The sequence below is a fragment of the Danaus plexippus genome, chromosome 30 (assembly GCF_018135715.1).
Source record: "Danaus plexippus chromosome 30, MEX_DaPlex, whole genome shotgun sequence".
NCBI lineage: Eukaryota > Metazoa > Arthropoda > Insecta > Lepidoptera > Nymphalidae > Danaus > Danaus plexippus.
Genome location: NC_083557.1, coordinates 1,640,577 through 1,656,724, shown reverse-complemented (window position 1 = coordinate 1,656,724; position 16,148 = coordinate 1,640,577). Strand labels below are relative to the sequence as shown.

At 31.5% G+C, this 16,148-nt stretch overlaps 1 protein-coding gene across 3 annotated transcripts in view; it reads right to left on the bottom strand.

Annotated features, from left to right (window-relative positions):
• The window catches only part of LOC116776570 (P protein), a 36,706-nt gene that overhangs the window by 4,368 nt on the left and 16,190 nt on the right, over window positions 1-16,148 (bottom strand). For all 3 annotated transcript variants that reach the window (XM_032669789.2, XM_032669784.2, XM_032669785.2), the window contains exons 3-12: window positions 8,254-8,425; window positions 8,066-8,099; window positions 7,744-7,879; window positions 6,317-6,513; window positions 5,937-6,191; window positions 3,726-3,929; window positions 2,299-2,414; window positions 1,803-1,941; window positions 588-723; window positions 93-295 (exon numbers count right to left, since the gene is read on the bottom strand). In XM_032669789.2, coding sequence (XP_032525680.2) covers window positions 93-295; window positions 588-723; window positions 1,803-1,941; window positions 2,299-2,414; window positions 3,726-3,929; window positions 5,937-6,191; window positions 6,317-6,513; window positions 7,744-7,879; window positions 8,066-8,099; window positions 8,254-8,425 — 1,592 coding nt within the window. The remainder of the gene's footprint in view (window positions 1-92; window positions 296-587; window positions 724-1,802; window positions 1,942-2,298; window positions 2,415-3,725; window positions 3,930-5,936; window positions 6,192-6,316; window positions 6,514-7,743; window positions 7,880-8,065; window positions 8,100-8,253; window positions 8,426-16,148) is intronic.

The following is a 16,148-nucleotide window of genomic DNA, read 5'->3' as shown; positions in this document are numbered from 1 at the left end:
TACAGGAATTTTTATCATTAGTACAAGGTTTAAGGAAGAGAAGTGAGGCATACATAATTCTTATGGTAGTGGAAATTACATAGTTATTTCACCTTGTCTTTCAATTGGCTAAGCGTAGTCTGAAAAGTCTCTTTTGGGCATACTCTTTTGTAGCTCTCCTTAACCATGGTGTCCAATTGTAAGTTTAATTTCGTCACTTTTCTTTCCAGCCTTTCACGGACCACATGTTGATCTTTGCTCAAGTGCGGCAGAGATTCTATCGCTCTACGCCATATTGATATTTGATGACGTATATCTATAAAATTATTATTATTTTAAATTATTTATACATTATACATATAAATTTTTATCATGTTAGAAATTTATAACTGGTTTTTAAAATGATTTACTGATAATAAGTAGATATAATAGGTTTTAAAATAAAATAAAAAACTTTAATCTTTTAAAATTATGACATTGAATCAAATTATCTTTCTGATCCGATAAGCAAATTGTAATTCACATTCGTTAAAAAAAAAAGAAAACAATAGTCTTAAACTCTCTTTAGCTTATGAGCAATTTTTTAAACGATTTTTAATAACAAATACCTTGTATATCTCTTGGTACATTCAACCTTAGCTTGTTGGTGTCCCTATATATATAACGTAGCTGGAAGTATGTCTGTACGCATACAAGCAAGATGCCAATCGTCATATGCATTGTGAAATTCGTAAAGTTTACACCCTGGAAATATATTATACGTTGAGATATTTCTAATATGTAATTGCAAAGACGTAAGAATTGTACTTTTTTATGAAGTGGCTCCTAATTTTAGACGTTTTTCGTTTTATTGTGACCTTCTTTTAGAAGTGATTGAAATGGTATAATACTTTTGAATCATAAATAGTTTTAAGAATTAATCATTGTTATATCTTAAAATCAACCGCTGTCAATATTTAATGCTATTAAATGAAAAAGCTAGTTTTAAAGACATTCACATCACGTCTGCCCGTGGTAACGGTCGCTGAAAATTAACCAAAACGTCGCGTCGGGATTACGTAGTTTTTTAAATAATAAATATCGCTTTGTGAATCCCAAAAATATTAGTTTTATTTTAATGTATACCCGCGAATGTATTTCATTACAACAATCGACTTAGTAACGTAAGCGATAAGGTGGTACATGTATTGAATGTGATGATAATTAATTACGCAGATAAATTTCAGTGATAGCGTTCTGTATTAGTCATATATGTTACGGAAAATTTCTTAAACTACATTTAATATATACAAATATCTATTGTGAAATCAATAAAAAACATATTTTTCTATCTGACATATCAATTGATTGAACTCTTTAACAAGTTATGAAAATCATTTAATATTATCACTTTCATTTTAAATAAAAACAATTAGCACCATGAGTTTGGGCTTTGTAAAATACTATTTTATACGCTATGACAATAAGACAAATAATCAAATCATTATAAATTCTATCGAATAAGGAATTTTATCCAATCAGACATAATCGAATCGTGACATTATATCCGAGATAAAAAAAACACATGGTAATTTTCTAGTAAAGAGCATAGTATGAAAGCCGAAGAGTTGAAGGTTACTTTCAAAATATTTCAGAAAATGCTGGCATTTTGGAAAAGAATTTCCATTGAAAAATATTAAAGAAAAAAAGAATTTGAGGGAAAATTAAAACTACCCTTAATATCTATTCACAATCACTAATGGAATCTATATATATATATGTATGTATACAATGATTTAATAAACATTCTGTGAGGCCGATTAATAAAACCTTTATCTACCCACCGATTGGACGACAGCTTTATTAGATGCTATGATAACATTGGGTGGATCTCCCACCGGTGTTGCTGTACCACCTATATTACTAAACAACACCATAGACATGAGGATGGGCACTGGATCCATGTCCATAACTTCACAGAGCCTGCAAAAAACTTAGTAACTTCATTACATATTCATAAAATAACTCACAATAATATCACGAGTTATCTGTGAAAGTTTAAATTTAACATATTAATATCTAACATTATTTGAGAGCTTCGAAAGTGAAAGACACTTTCATCTCGCTTGACCGTGATCACGGTTGCTGTAAAACAACCCAAGCGTTAGGTAAAATGTAATACATAACGTGGTTTTTCCGATAATCATGGCTTAACGAATTATTTTCTCTTGGCGAAATGCTTATCAACAATAATGTTTATTTTTTGTATGCAACCTTATATTGGACGAGAATATTTAATGGATAGAGAATAAAATATATGCCGTCTTGATTTTTACTCACCGAATTGTCACTGGGGTCATTAGAAGGACGGTGGTGACGTTGTCCAGGAAGGTAGACAGAACCGCTGTTATCACACATAGTAATGTTATCAATGGCCACAGTTTTCCTTTAGTCACCTATAGAAAATGAAAAAATCTATGTATATCAGAAATATGTAAGTGTTAAATACCTACGAACTGAAGGCACGGTGATATTATTTAACGATTTTGAAAGTATTAAAAAAAAAATGATTCTTAAAAACTAAGCAATTTTTAGTGCATTTTTAACCAAACTTAATGAGATATAAAATCAGATCAAAAAATTATTATATAAGTACACAACATACATTCGGATGACAAAATTCTTTTTGTTCTCATACACTTGAATATGAGAACATATTCTTTTAACAACTATTAAAATTTCAATAAACAGAATGAATAAATTATTGAATATAATAAAGATCGTGCAAAATTATATCACGACCAAAGAAAATACAGGAAAATATGTATTTAGTTTTAGAGAAGATTCTCAGTCTTCCGCACTAACCCTCAACATGAATCAATTTTGCCCATACTATATTTAAAATTCATAGTACTTATGACATGAGAATATCTTATGCAATATGTTTGTTTGTCTAATTTTATGACAAGACATTTTCGGAAGGCTCTTAAAGTTGATGCAATAAGGAAAATTCCAACAAACTAGATACTATTATGCCAAGAAAAACATTGAAAAACGAGGACAAGGTCTCAAATGAAACTAAGTCAAAATAAATTGGGGAAAAAATGTAGGACATAAAAAATAACATTTTAAATAGACTGTGACATTTACCAATTATTAATTACTGGTTATTGAACGTATGTCTTGTTTTGGTGCTTAGTTAAATAAATGAAACCTTCTTGCGATTAGTCTTAATTAAACGAAATAAATATGAGACTTGTATTATTGGAATTATTAAATATATAATCAAATTACACACATCAGCATTGCCTCTAGGGATATTTCATTTTTACCTTATTATATGAAATTCAGTATATATTTTGTTAAAAAAATTATATAAGAAATTGAAGTTTATATTATGGTTTATACTTGCTATACATAAAAAGGGACGCATCAAAGATTTTTAATTAATTTTTTTGTGATTATAGTTCTGGGTGTAATTTTTTTTTTGTACATAATGGATTTTATGTAGGAAATTTTAAATATTAAAGTCATGAAATAACAAAAAAAGACATTTAATTAAAGTCCCTTTGTCCCAAAACTACAATTTTATATTTAGTATTTTACAAGGTACGCAATTTTAAATACAAGCTAGTATTAAAATCCTCAAATTTAACAAATGAAAGACAAAAATTTCGAAAAAAATGTGCGTGAAAAGAAAAAAGATGCAGACCAAACAGTCTAAAACATTACACTGTAGTTCTGATAGCGAAAAACTGTTCACTTACCTCGAAAGTAAATACTGCTAAGAAATCAAACATGCCAGTCTCAGCCATTATGGCTACGAGGATCATCATACTGAAAAGCAGCAAGAGCGTCTCCACATCCAGCCATGAGATCACTTCAGGGAGGGAAGGTCTCTCTCCTACTATTGAAAGAATTGCTAATGATGTTGTGGAGATAAGAACCGCTGCCATCGTTCGATTGATGACCTACAAAACGAACTGGAGGTAGTTTAAAAAATACAAAATAGTAAAATAGTGTTAGTAGACAAAAATTATATGCTGCCTGGATATGGGTAGTTTATCATTGTACAGTTAGATGTTTAGTAATTTAATTTTAAATTTAAAAATAGATTAAATGATATTTACAATTTTAAAATATGTTTCTTGCGCTCTAGTCTAAAATAATCGATCATTAATAAATATTTTTAATTTAATTCTGAATTAAATTTTTAATAATATGAAATTAATTACTTTTTCTCATGCGTATAAAAGAACCATGTTTCTTCTGGTCAACTTTGTTACTATATATTTCCGTTGCTAAAACACAGCAAGTTTTTTTTTGTTACATAAGCGAAAAATTTACTTGAAAAAAAGGCTTTATTCTCATAAGAGTACGATAAATTTTCCTTAAAATAAAACATTACTTATTTTTGTGTATGCCATTATAATTTTATTTACGTCTTGTAATATAATTGAGAGATAATTATTTCCGGGTTCAGAATATTTGATCCGTAAACAAGCATAGATCTAGTAACACATTAATGCAAACTTTTACTTGTTGCTGTTTTCTTGTTTGGTAGAGGCCCCAGAAACAAGGAAAATTTCTGATGAAAACTCTCGGTTAGATTAACCATATGGAATACCAAATAGGAAACTTTTTGTGTCAAAAATGTCTAACGTAGAAAAGATCATATAAATATAAAAAGCAGTGAAGTTATTTGTGTACATTTTTTAGGATTCTTAAACCTTATGACGACTTAGTTGATATTTATGGCCAAAATGTTGTTTGTTTACACAACACAGCTCGATCTTAACACCTAAGATATAAATATCGCTAGATAAGTCCGACAATACGACGACAAATAAAAAATTTTGTTCTAATGTACATTATTTTTCTCAAATGAAAAGGCTACAAGGCAGTTTGAAGAACATACATGATATGAAATTAAAACTACATTAATGAAGACGGATTCTGATATCTCAAGATTTATGTTTTCTTTAACATCTCATGTGTCATTTATCAATCGCGTCTTTCCTGTCACATAATTAGACCCCGCGCGCAGAATTTAACCAAATATTTCTAAAATACTTTTCATGGATTTAACTTCAAAGTATCTTGGCGAGAGGCGGAGAGAGGAGCTTGGACGGTTGAGGTGAGCTTTTAACGCACGTTAAATATGAGCCCCTTAAACCTATAACTGGGTCGCAAGTCCCAGACACTGTTGAAGCTCCTCTCAGTGCAATGCGATGGACCCGGCACCCGCAAAGTGAATCCATGGAATGCTGAGAGGTTTCGTCTCAGTAGAAGAAGAGAAAGTTATAGGGTTGCTGATATCGCCAAAAAGGTATTTTACTTTTAGTAGTTTATCCTATTCTACGACGTCTTCTACTCATTAAATTTATATACCTATTAATAATTAATTACTTAAATTATTCTATTCAATACTATAGTATATAATTAAATTCTATGAGCAGTATACAAATAAAAATATTTAATATTACATATACATATGACCCAGAAATGGGTTTAATCTTTTACTTTAGATAACAAAGACATGTAGTTTACAAGATGTGACGACATTAATTGCTATTATTAAACAGTGAGCAACAAAAAATAACTTTATCCCAAAGTAATAAGATATAGAATACGTTGTCAATGTTTGTGATCTAAGATTGAAATATCATTTGCATAATACACGTGTACGTGTTTATATAAATAGGTAGTATGGTTTTAATTAGGTTTTTTTCCTATTCTGTAAACGCATATAGTGTGGAATAAGAAAGGCTTTTTAAAAATACTAATACGAGGAAATGAGAAACAATAGAGAAATCGAAATATTGTCCTAATTCTTAATTAATCTTGTCCTATATTTTTGATTGTTTATGAGATTTTCTAGAAGTCATCAAAGCGTTTCCGAATTTTTCAATTACTCACTTAAGTGTTATGGTAAAAGGTAAAGTTTTAGCATAAGGATAGTATCCAAGAAATCTCACCTCAAATATAATCAATATATACAATCCACAGAGCAGGATACAGGAATATATAACTCCTGTATTACGATCCAACGGATTTATGACATAGTTCAAACTGATCGGAGCACTCTGATTGGCTGTTGTTCGCATTCTAAGAGCAAACACAGAGTTCCAATTGGTAGAATTTGATTCTAAATTAATAATGCTAGATCGAGACTCCCCCGTCGTAAAATCCAAGTCATCTTCATGAATGAGAATCGTCCAGATTTTTGAAACCTATTGGAATAATAAATGTTGAGTAAAGTGTAACAATACTATAATAAAAAAACTTAAGTATAATAGACCATCCTAAATGGTCTCTTGAAAGAAAAATATTGTCTCACCAAAACTTGACTACCTACCTCTTTGTCAAGGACATCTCTTTCTGATATTATCTTGCCTACATTTTCTACCCTCCATCTCTCCAGCCACACATCCATTTTCTGGTAACCTGTCATTTCTGAGGAGTTCATTTTGCCTTCCGCTTGCTCGCTAAGGAAAGGTCCCGATAGTTTTACGCGAAGTGTCAGAGACGGGTCAGAAATATTTAATACGTAACCTGTAAAAAATATTCAATGAAATAGATGTGGCTTCATTACAAGTTCCAATTTGTATATGAAAAATTTTATTATTTGAACTTATAGTAGCCAGTGAAAAAATTCGACTAGCTATTAATAATAGATCAGATCGAAAGTTTATGCTGATTTGTAAGCTATTTTAATATCCTTTTTAATGTGAAATTATCCTTCAACGTCTAGAAAGTTATTACAACGATACCACTGTTCTCTCATAGTCTGTTATTATAGTCACAGAAATACGATTGACCCAAAACAGAAGATTAGTTTCACCTTTCTTCTCGTTTTACTTTTACTTCTTCTGTCAGTCAATCATCTGTTAAAGCTTGTTTCATTTAATAGATACCAATGATACTAACCTATATGTAATAAATTGAGATTTTTTAGTCCGATTTTCTCGAACAATTATTAAATACTCGTAAACTGTGAGGTCTATTTAAAAATATTTTTATAATTCAATTTACTAATAGTAAACTTTTACATTAAGTATCGCATTTAAAATCACATGCAACGAATTCCGCTCAACATAGCTTCAATATTGAATTTCTGATACCAATAAAAAAAAAACGTAACTTTTATTTTGCGTTTTCCTTACGCAAATCTTGGCTGCATGTGTTGTGTACGCGGCTTTAAGGTCAATGACCAGTCAAAGGGCGATGTAACGGTATTGAACGCACATATCAATGCATTTGTTAGGATTCCTTTAGTATATTTGTTTTACTTCAAAGTACGATTCTTTTATAATTACAAACAAAATGTCTTATACATGATATGTACATAAATAAGTTGACATTCATTACCGAAAGATGTACAAATAATACTTAAGAAAAGCCATATTGTTTATTTTATAAATCATTCTGCAAACCGAGTTGCCCGCTTAGAATATTTAAATATTTATGAAGTAATTAGTACAGATGTCACTTATACCTTTTAATCGTCTTATTTTATAACCACAATTAAATGGTGAAGTATACGCGATCTAACTTTGGAATGGTCACCTAATGATTTTTTATATTCAACCTGCTATATTTTTCGATAGCTGCTCACGACTACAAGCTGTGATTCGTCAATCAGATAGTTACAATTTAAATATTTTACCTACACCGAATTTTTAAGCAAGCAAAATTATATAACCAAAGAACTCATTAACTTTGAGAGAACAATCTTACACTTAGCTAATACGGAAAATATATTCAGATTAATAGCATACATACTCTTAATTTCTCCTGGATTTACGTATGAATTCCTATGGACGTCTTCCTTTTCGTTGTACATCATGAAAACTATTGTAAAGAAGAGCCAACATCCCAATAAAAGGGACATTTTGATGTAGTGACGAGCTGACGCAAACTGTTGAAAAAGAAAATTTTGGGGAAGTAAAACGTATATTAACAATAAATATTTAGATTTCACGATGCTTCTGACAATTATAACGAAACTTAGCTGTTCGACAAGCGCCTTTATTAGCAAAAAAGGGTGACATGTCCTCACGAGTAAAGTATGTACCTTTGAATATTTTAATATAAAAAAACTCACCTTACTCTTCCGCTTATGTGAGTTTGCATCGACCCTGAAAATGAGAAATCATGTAGAAATATTTTTATCATAATATAAAAATATAAACTTCATTTTTAGACAAAACTCATGTTTTAGCGCACGCACACACGCACGCACGCACGCGTACATGCAAATTGTTTTTTGTATATAAACATAGTCCAACCAACCCATTGTTATCTTTGACAGCACTTTCAATTTCCACTCCATCTAGAACAGCGCTGGGAGTTTCTTCTACTTTATTATTATTAAGATGTGGCGCTGATTTTACTAGAGGTAGGCGTTTCGTTTCCGGGACTGACCCATTTTTAATTCTAAGTGCTATCTCTTCTTGCTTCCCGGCTAAAAAGAAATAATATAATTATTGATTTATAAGACATTTTCAATTATTACCTGCTCAAGTCAGCAAGTCATTTAAACAAAATAATAAAAAATTTCAATCAAATTGCCAGCTGATAGTTCAATTGCAATGCAATTGTATTGCAATTAAAATTGAATTGAAATGCAATTATTCATAAAAAAAAACAGTTATGGTAAAAAAAAATACATCTTTAATAATAAGTTATTTGATTTGAGTTCTTATTTAAGATATATAAAGTATTAGAAACGATTATGATACTTGAATATGATTTTGATAATTCTGATAAACATAACTTATTATTATTTTTATTTTGCTTTCCTTTGTTTTGATTTAATTTAGTTACTATTATTATTCTGATTCGTCTGATTAGGATTGAGTTTTAATGAAGATGTAAACAAATACATACATTGTTAAAATTTAATACGGATCGTCGCAAAATGTCCAAAATTCTGCTTTGGAGCCTAGGTAGTTGTGTGTTTTTTATTATTTTTTTTTTTACTATATTGTTTTTTTCATTATCATTTCTGATTGTGAGAACATCATATCTTATTTTATTTGTTAAATTTTTTTTTTTATATTTGGTCCCTATCATTGGTCACGACCAACAAGTTTGTGAGCATTTGATTTGCGCCAGCAGGATATTCAGGAAGTGTTGTTTGCAATTGGTTCAGTATCACAGTATATTATAGTATTTTTTATTCTCATACTCTTGTTTATAGTGAATTTTTTACATATATTTGTATAAACTTAATATATTTTAATTTACTAATCACATTTGTAATTTTAAATAATATTTACTTATGAATAACAGTAATGGCTCGTTTCATTTGATTCGTAGTGAGAATTTCTATAATGAGATCTAAGATTTTCGCGACTTTTATTCATTTAAATGAAACTAATATTTTTCGGATATACTACGCGGATTTTATTATTTTAAAAAACTACATAATCCCGACGTTTCGGTTACGAGACAACATCTCGTCTGCCCATGATCACGGTTGCTGAAAAGTAACCGAAACGTCGGGATTATGTAGTTTTTTATGGGGTTTTCCAATAGGGACGCTTGAACTTTGACAGCTGATTGCGGCCATGTTGTTTGAGTGACAGCTGTCAAATGTAGTGTGTTATATTCATTCCGTCCTCCCAAACCACCATGGCAGGTTACAGTGTCGAGCAGCACGTGCAAATCATAAAATTGTTTTATGAAAATGGGTCTTCAGTTCGAGCAACGTTCCGCGCACTTCGCCCGTTTTACGGTCGCGATGATCGTCCTGCCGAGTCGACTATCCGTCGATTGGTGGACAAATTCGAGTCAACCGGGTCAGTTAACAATCAGCCGGTTCCCGTGCGTCAACGTAACGCGAGATCTGCCGAGAATATCGCCGCTGTGCGCGACAGTGTCCTCGAAAACCCGCGGCAGTCAATTCCGCGTCGCGCACAGGAACTCGGCCTTTCGCAGACGACAACTTGGCGAATTTTGCGTTGTGACTTGAGCCTGCACCCGTACAAGATCCAGCTGACCCAAGAGCTCAAGGTTAATGACCATAGACAGCGCCGTGTGTTCGCTGACTGGGCATTAGAGCAGTTGGAAGTTGACGCCGATTTTGGCAAAAAAATCATCTTCAGCGACGAGGCGCATTTTTGGATGAATGGCTATGTCAACAAGCAAAATTGCCGTATTTGGGACGAGACCAATCCACACGAGGTTCACCAAGTGGCAATGCACCCGCAGAAAGTGACTGTTTGGTGCGGATTTTGGGCCGGAGGCGTGATTGGTCCGTATTTTTTCGAAAACGATAATGGTGTGGCCGTCACCGTCAATGGTGAGCGATACCGGTCGATGATAACCAACTTCTTTTGGCCTGAAATCGAGAATATGGATCTGGACAACATGTGGTTTCAACAGGACGGCGCTACGTGCCACACAGCACACGCTACGATGGAAGTTCTGCACGAGCAATTTCTGGACATGGTCATCTCGCGCGGAGGCGACGTGAACTGGCCACCGAGATCGTGCGATTTGACCCCGCTGGACTTTTTCTTGTGGGGTTTTCTTAAGTCGCAGGTCTATGCCAACAAGCCGCAAACCACCGATGCCCTCAAAGTCAACATACGCCACGCCATCGATCAAATACAGCCCGATTTGTGCGCCAGAGTCATCGAAAATTGGACCTTTCGTGTGCGCGCCACCAACCGAAGCCGTGGCGGTCATTTGAATGATGTCATATTCCATACATAATGGGGTCAATAGACCTTCCAATTAAAAAAAAATTTTCGCAAATATCTTTCCTACATGTATTTTTTTTTGCATTTCAAAGATCAAGCGCCCTTAATGGAAAACCCTATAAAATAATAAAATCCGCGTAGTAAATCCGAAAAATATTAGTTTCATTTAAATGAGAATTCCTTTCATACAGCAAGTTTTAACAGCTTAAGTGATAAGTAGCTACCTGAAATAATGCTTCCAATGATTGACTATGCTGATGTTTGCTTTCTTAATATAAGTCAAGGACTATTCGATAAGATTGAACGCCTATTTAATGCCACCATACGTAAATAACGACTTAAATGTCATTTAAATGAAACTAGTATTATTCGGATATACTACGCGGATTTTATTATTTAAAAACTACATAATCCCGACTTTTCGGTTACTTTGCAGCAACCGTGATCACGGGCAGACGAGGTGTGAATGTCTGTCAGTTGGTCCTTGTTACTTATCACCTACCGCCATCGATTTCTTAATTTTCTGGCGTACCGCTCTGGATCTTAAATGTCATCAGCGCAGATGAACGAGATATCATTCCTATTCTAGTCATCCTCCATTCTTAAGAACCCATCTTATTTCCCATCCCTCTTTCCAAATTTCAATTAATTCCGATACTTACGAACGACCGCTTCGCCCCACTCAAAAATTTGAACCTTACAATGCCTGCATAGCATATTAGTTTCATCGGCGAATCATTCACTGTGCTTGTTACACGACTGTGGAATAATTTTCCAGATGATATCCGAAGAGGATCGAATCTTTTGACTCTTCGTCTTTCAAGTATCCGCTTAAGAAGACTTCCTTGCTAGATAATTAATAAATTAATGTATAGACTTATTATTTTATATACTTATAATAAAATTTCACGAGTCAGTTTTATTTATATATGTTTGGAAATAGAAATATATGTATGTATAATAATATAAAATATTATTTCACGTTGTGTCATAAAAATTCGTTATAAAACTTTCACGATTTTGAACATCATTTCTTACAAATTTCAGATTGGCTTATAGAGAAGGCTGTTTTAGCATTAAGTTCACCTTATGTGCATATATAAAATTTTTATGCAATTAAGAATCAAATAAATAAATAACTTAGACTACGACTGTATATTATTTTTTATTATATATTATTCTATTGATAAAAAAATCGGGGATTTTTGACTCGGTGCAATTACCTAGAGCATTTAAATTAAAAGTTCAATGTCAGATAAATTTGCAACTTAAAATGAGTCAGATTTTATTATTTTGCTTTACAGAATTAGACAAAATGCAAATTCGGTAGTATATTTTGACGCGACTGTTCAAATTTTCAGTAAATTTTCTTGAAAATGTTGAAGTTCTCTACAAACTTTTCTACTAGTGAGTGATAATTCCATCAAAATGAGTTCAGGCCCTCCATAGATTTAGTCCAGATTTTTAAACAGTCAGATATATGTATGTACTCATATCTTGGTTGTTATAACAATTATATTCATTTGGGTTCAGTTTATTTTTCTCGCGAATAAAGGTTTTACGAAACGCTTGTTATCACATATGCAAGAATAAAAAAAAACACTGTTCTTCTGATAAATATCTGATCAATGAGAATTCTCACACGCAACAATAAGCCGTTGACAAAACCTACTTAGCATGTGGAATAGCATTAATTGAATATAAACTAGAATAACTTATGTTAACTACGAAACGTGCCGTAAAACTACTGTTTTTGCTGAAGTAAACAAGCACAAGGCTTGTTTTGGCAACGCTAAAAAGTTAAGTAACATTACCAATCTTGGGATGAAACCCTCTTTTAAATATGGAAACCTAAAGCGGGTTACAGGTCACAGGTCACAGGTGTAACAGGCCTAACATAAGAAGCTAGATAAAAAGTCACAACTAAAATCAGACGGTAATCGGAATGAAGTTCCGCATTAGTGTTACAAGCAGTTCTGTCAATAAATAAAAAGCAATGACAGTTGTGTTCATCTCAAAAACACGATAAAATAAAAAGGGTTCATTGACACATGATAATGTTTGCATAAAGCATGTCTAATCTGTTTCGATGCACATCACACTAACGGAGAACGTCAGTGGCATAATTTTCTACTTATATCAAACCAACCAAGTTCAGTTTACTAACCGATTTTTACGATGTTTTGTTTAATTTAAATCTTCGGGCGTCGAAAATTTTAATCTGAAGAGAAACAAACGATAATGTACAGTAAGAGTCATCGGTTTAAAGAAAAAACTTGGGGAGTTTTAAATAGAAACTTGTGTAATGAATTTTGCTTTTAAAAGTCCGCCAGCTAAGGAGACTCAGTTTGAAACGTAAGACTATAAATGTAAATTTACGTTATACGAAATTTCATCAAAATCTGTGTAGTAGTTTTTAGTTAAAACACAAAAGTGCAAACAAAAAATAACAAACATTTAGTCACAATGTTAGCTTAATATAAATATAGACCTTGGACATAAAAACTAGCATCCAAATAGCTTACAATTAGGTAAATATTTTTACGTTTGAGTAAAACTAATATTATTCTAACTATATAAAGACCGTCATTGAACTGTGAGGAGTACGAAAAAGGTTTTCAATTCACACTTTTCAAGGAAGGTCCTATATCCAAACAGAGTCTTTACAGAACTGTTATATATGCTTTAACATTTAGGTTAACCTAACCTAACCTAAAAAGTAAAGGCCATTAAGATAATGAGATCTAAGACTTTCGTGTATTCATTTAAATCAAACTAATATTAACGGATGGACTACGCGTCATTTTTTTGTATCTTAAACTACATACTCCCAACGTTTCGGTTGCTTTGCAGCGACCGTGATCGCTGTCGAACGAGATGAAATAAAAATTATATCATTAGACATTGATAACCATTGTAGTTTTAAAAATATATTAAAAATATGTGATGTAAATTTTTTATAAAAATAAAAATATCTCAAATACATTTTTCCTTACTATGTATTTCCATCTGGTTTTCTAAGTACATGTGTATTTCTGATTAGAAATGTGAACTCATGCTAAAGTATAATTCGCTTACTTTCACTGTCTATTATTCAAGTGTTTTATATTATTTACAAAGGATAAAATATCACTCACAAGAGAGGGGTATTAATACATCATTGACTAAAATAATCTTAATCTGATAAAATTAATTTATTATACAAATTATAAAAATCGGTTCAGCCGGTAAATAAAATGGCTTGTACTGGAAAAACAATCGAAAGAAATACGAAATCTAAAGCCGCTGATTGCAAAGAAAGCGCATATATTTTATAAACTAAAAACAATGAAAACGTAAAGAAAAAACCGATTTTAACAGGATTCAACCGGATCTGACATAGCGAAAGATCCTAATATGGTGTTGTCATTAGGTAATTTTGTTAAAAAAACATTGAAAAATGAGAAGAAATACAGACGAGGTAATTATTTGTAGCAACTATTAATTCAACATCTAACTATATATTTTGCAACTTGTTTCGTCTGGTACATACGTGTGCCAAAGCGACGCGTCGAAAGCTATTCTCAGCCGGTTCAAGCGAGTTCAAACCAGTTCAAACTCGTTCTGGTTATAATCTAGACGGAATTATCTCATAATGTTTTATGCAGCGCTAATAATGACACCTATTGCATATGGGAAAAAATGCCATAAAATTGTATATATATATATATTTTTTTTAATAAAAATCACGACAAAAAGCGTATCGAAATTTGGCTAACATGAATAAATAAACATTTTGTGGTTACATATTTATATGCTGCCTTAGTATTAGATGAAATGTACAAATGACCTTGAGATTTCTAAAGCTTCTACAAAATATTTTGTGTATAAATATAAAAAAAAAATTTTTTTTTCATGTCCTTTTAAATATAAAGCGCTTAAAATTTATATTTAGATAGTAAGGCAATCATTTGTTAGTCTCTGACATAATTTTCTTCCTATTCGTGTTTTAAAAAAAAGGTAACATAAATCCCAGGCTTATTTATATTTTAAGAAACTGCTCTAGATTTATCGATTTATCTTAAAAGCTAAATACTTCAATACATTACCTATCATTCAAAAATAATGTTAAAGTGTAATTTTACTAATCTTAAGACATCCTTTTTTTAATCTTATTTATTTATGTAGTAAGTAATAACACAAAAATAATCAATAAACAAAATTACACGCAGGCGTAATGTTGATTAATATGCCATGTTTGAAAAAAATAAAATAATGAAGAATTTTTTAAGGAGTTTTTACTGCAAAATATATTAATTTCAAATATGATTCATATTTACGTTAAATTAAAATAATTTCACTGAATAAATTATTAAGAGGTTTTTCAAGACTCTGTCAGCGAATTAAATTTTTTGTCAACGTATTTATTTATTCTTTGACAAAATTATGTTGGTTTATGTGTATAAAGTATAGACATAAATTATTTAGATAAATCATGTTTTTATACATGTAGGGACGAATGGTAATTGTTTTATATGAAGTTATTTTATTTTTATTATATATATATATATATATAGGTCAAAGATCGAAAGCGTTGTAGTCTTTTAGTCGGCTTAAGGCCCGCCTCATGCATGAGCGCGGGTTCGTAAGCTGGCAAGTACCAATGTGAATTTTTCCGAATTATATGTACTTTTTAAGAGTATTTAGACATTACTGACAGACGGTGAAGGAGAACGTCGTGAGGAAACCTGGTCTTATAATTTCAAATTATAAGATTGAAATCGCCAACCCGTCTTAAGCAAGCGTGGTGATTAATGCTCTAGCCGTCTCCATGTGAGAACAGGCCTTTGCTCAGCAATGAGCACGGATAGGCTGATGATAATGATATATGTATATAGAGTTATATAGTTTGAATTATTTTACTCCCTTTGATTATAAGTTACCAATTTAATATAAGCTCTACAGATTTCAAAGATTATAAGCACTAGTATATATTTGAAGTAGTTAAGATTATGTTCTTAAAATTGTCACTTTTAACCCTACGATTACTAACTAAACTGTAAGAGCTAACGGAAGCTATATAGCTATATAGTTTAACCAGCTATTATTTTATTAATTAAAAGTGTAACAATGTTAACAAACACAAGAAAGTGTGTCATACCATCTAGGTTTTTCATACGATTAATCCCGATTTAAACATTACTGACAAGCAGAACTAAGACTAACAGATCTAACACCTTAAACAAATAAAAATCTCGTAGTACATCCGAAAACATTAGTTTTATTTCAATTAATGACAACTAACAATAATTTAATAATATATAATATGAGAAACACATTATTTTGGCTCTCGCATGATTCCGATAAAATTTTGACAGAAAATTCTTTGATCGATTGGACGATTTATTTGTTAAATTAATGTTTAACAATAAAATTGATGGTAACAAAAAAAAAAATAAGCTTAATATTGAAAGAAAGTTACGAAACTTAAGCGGTCAA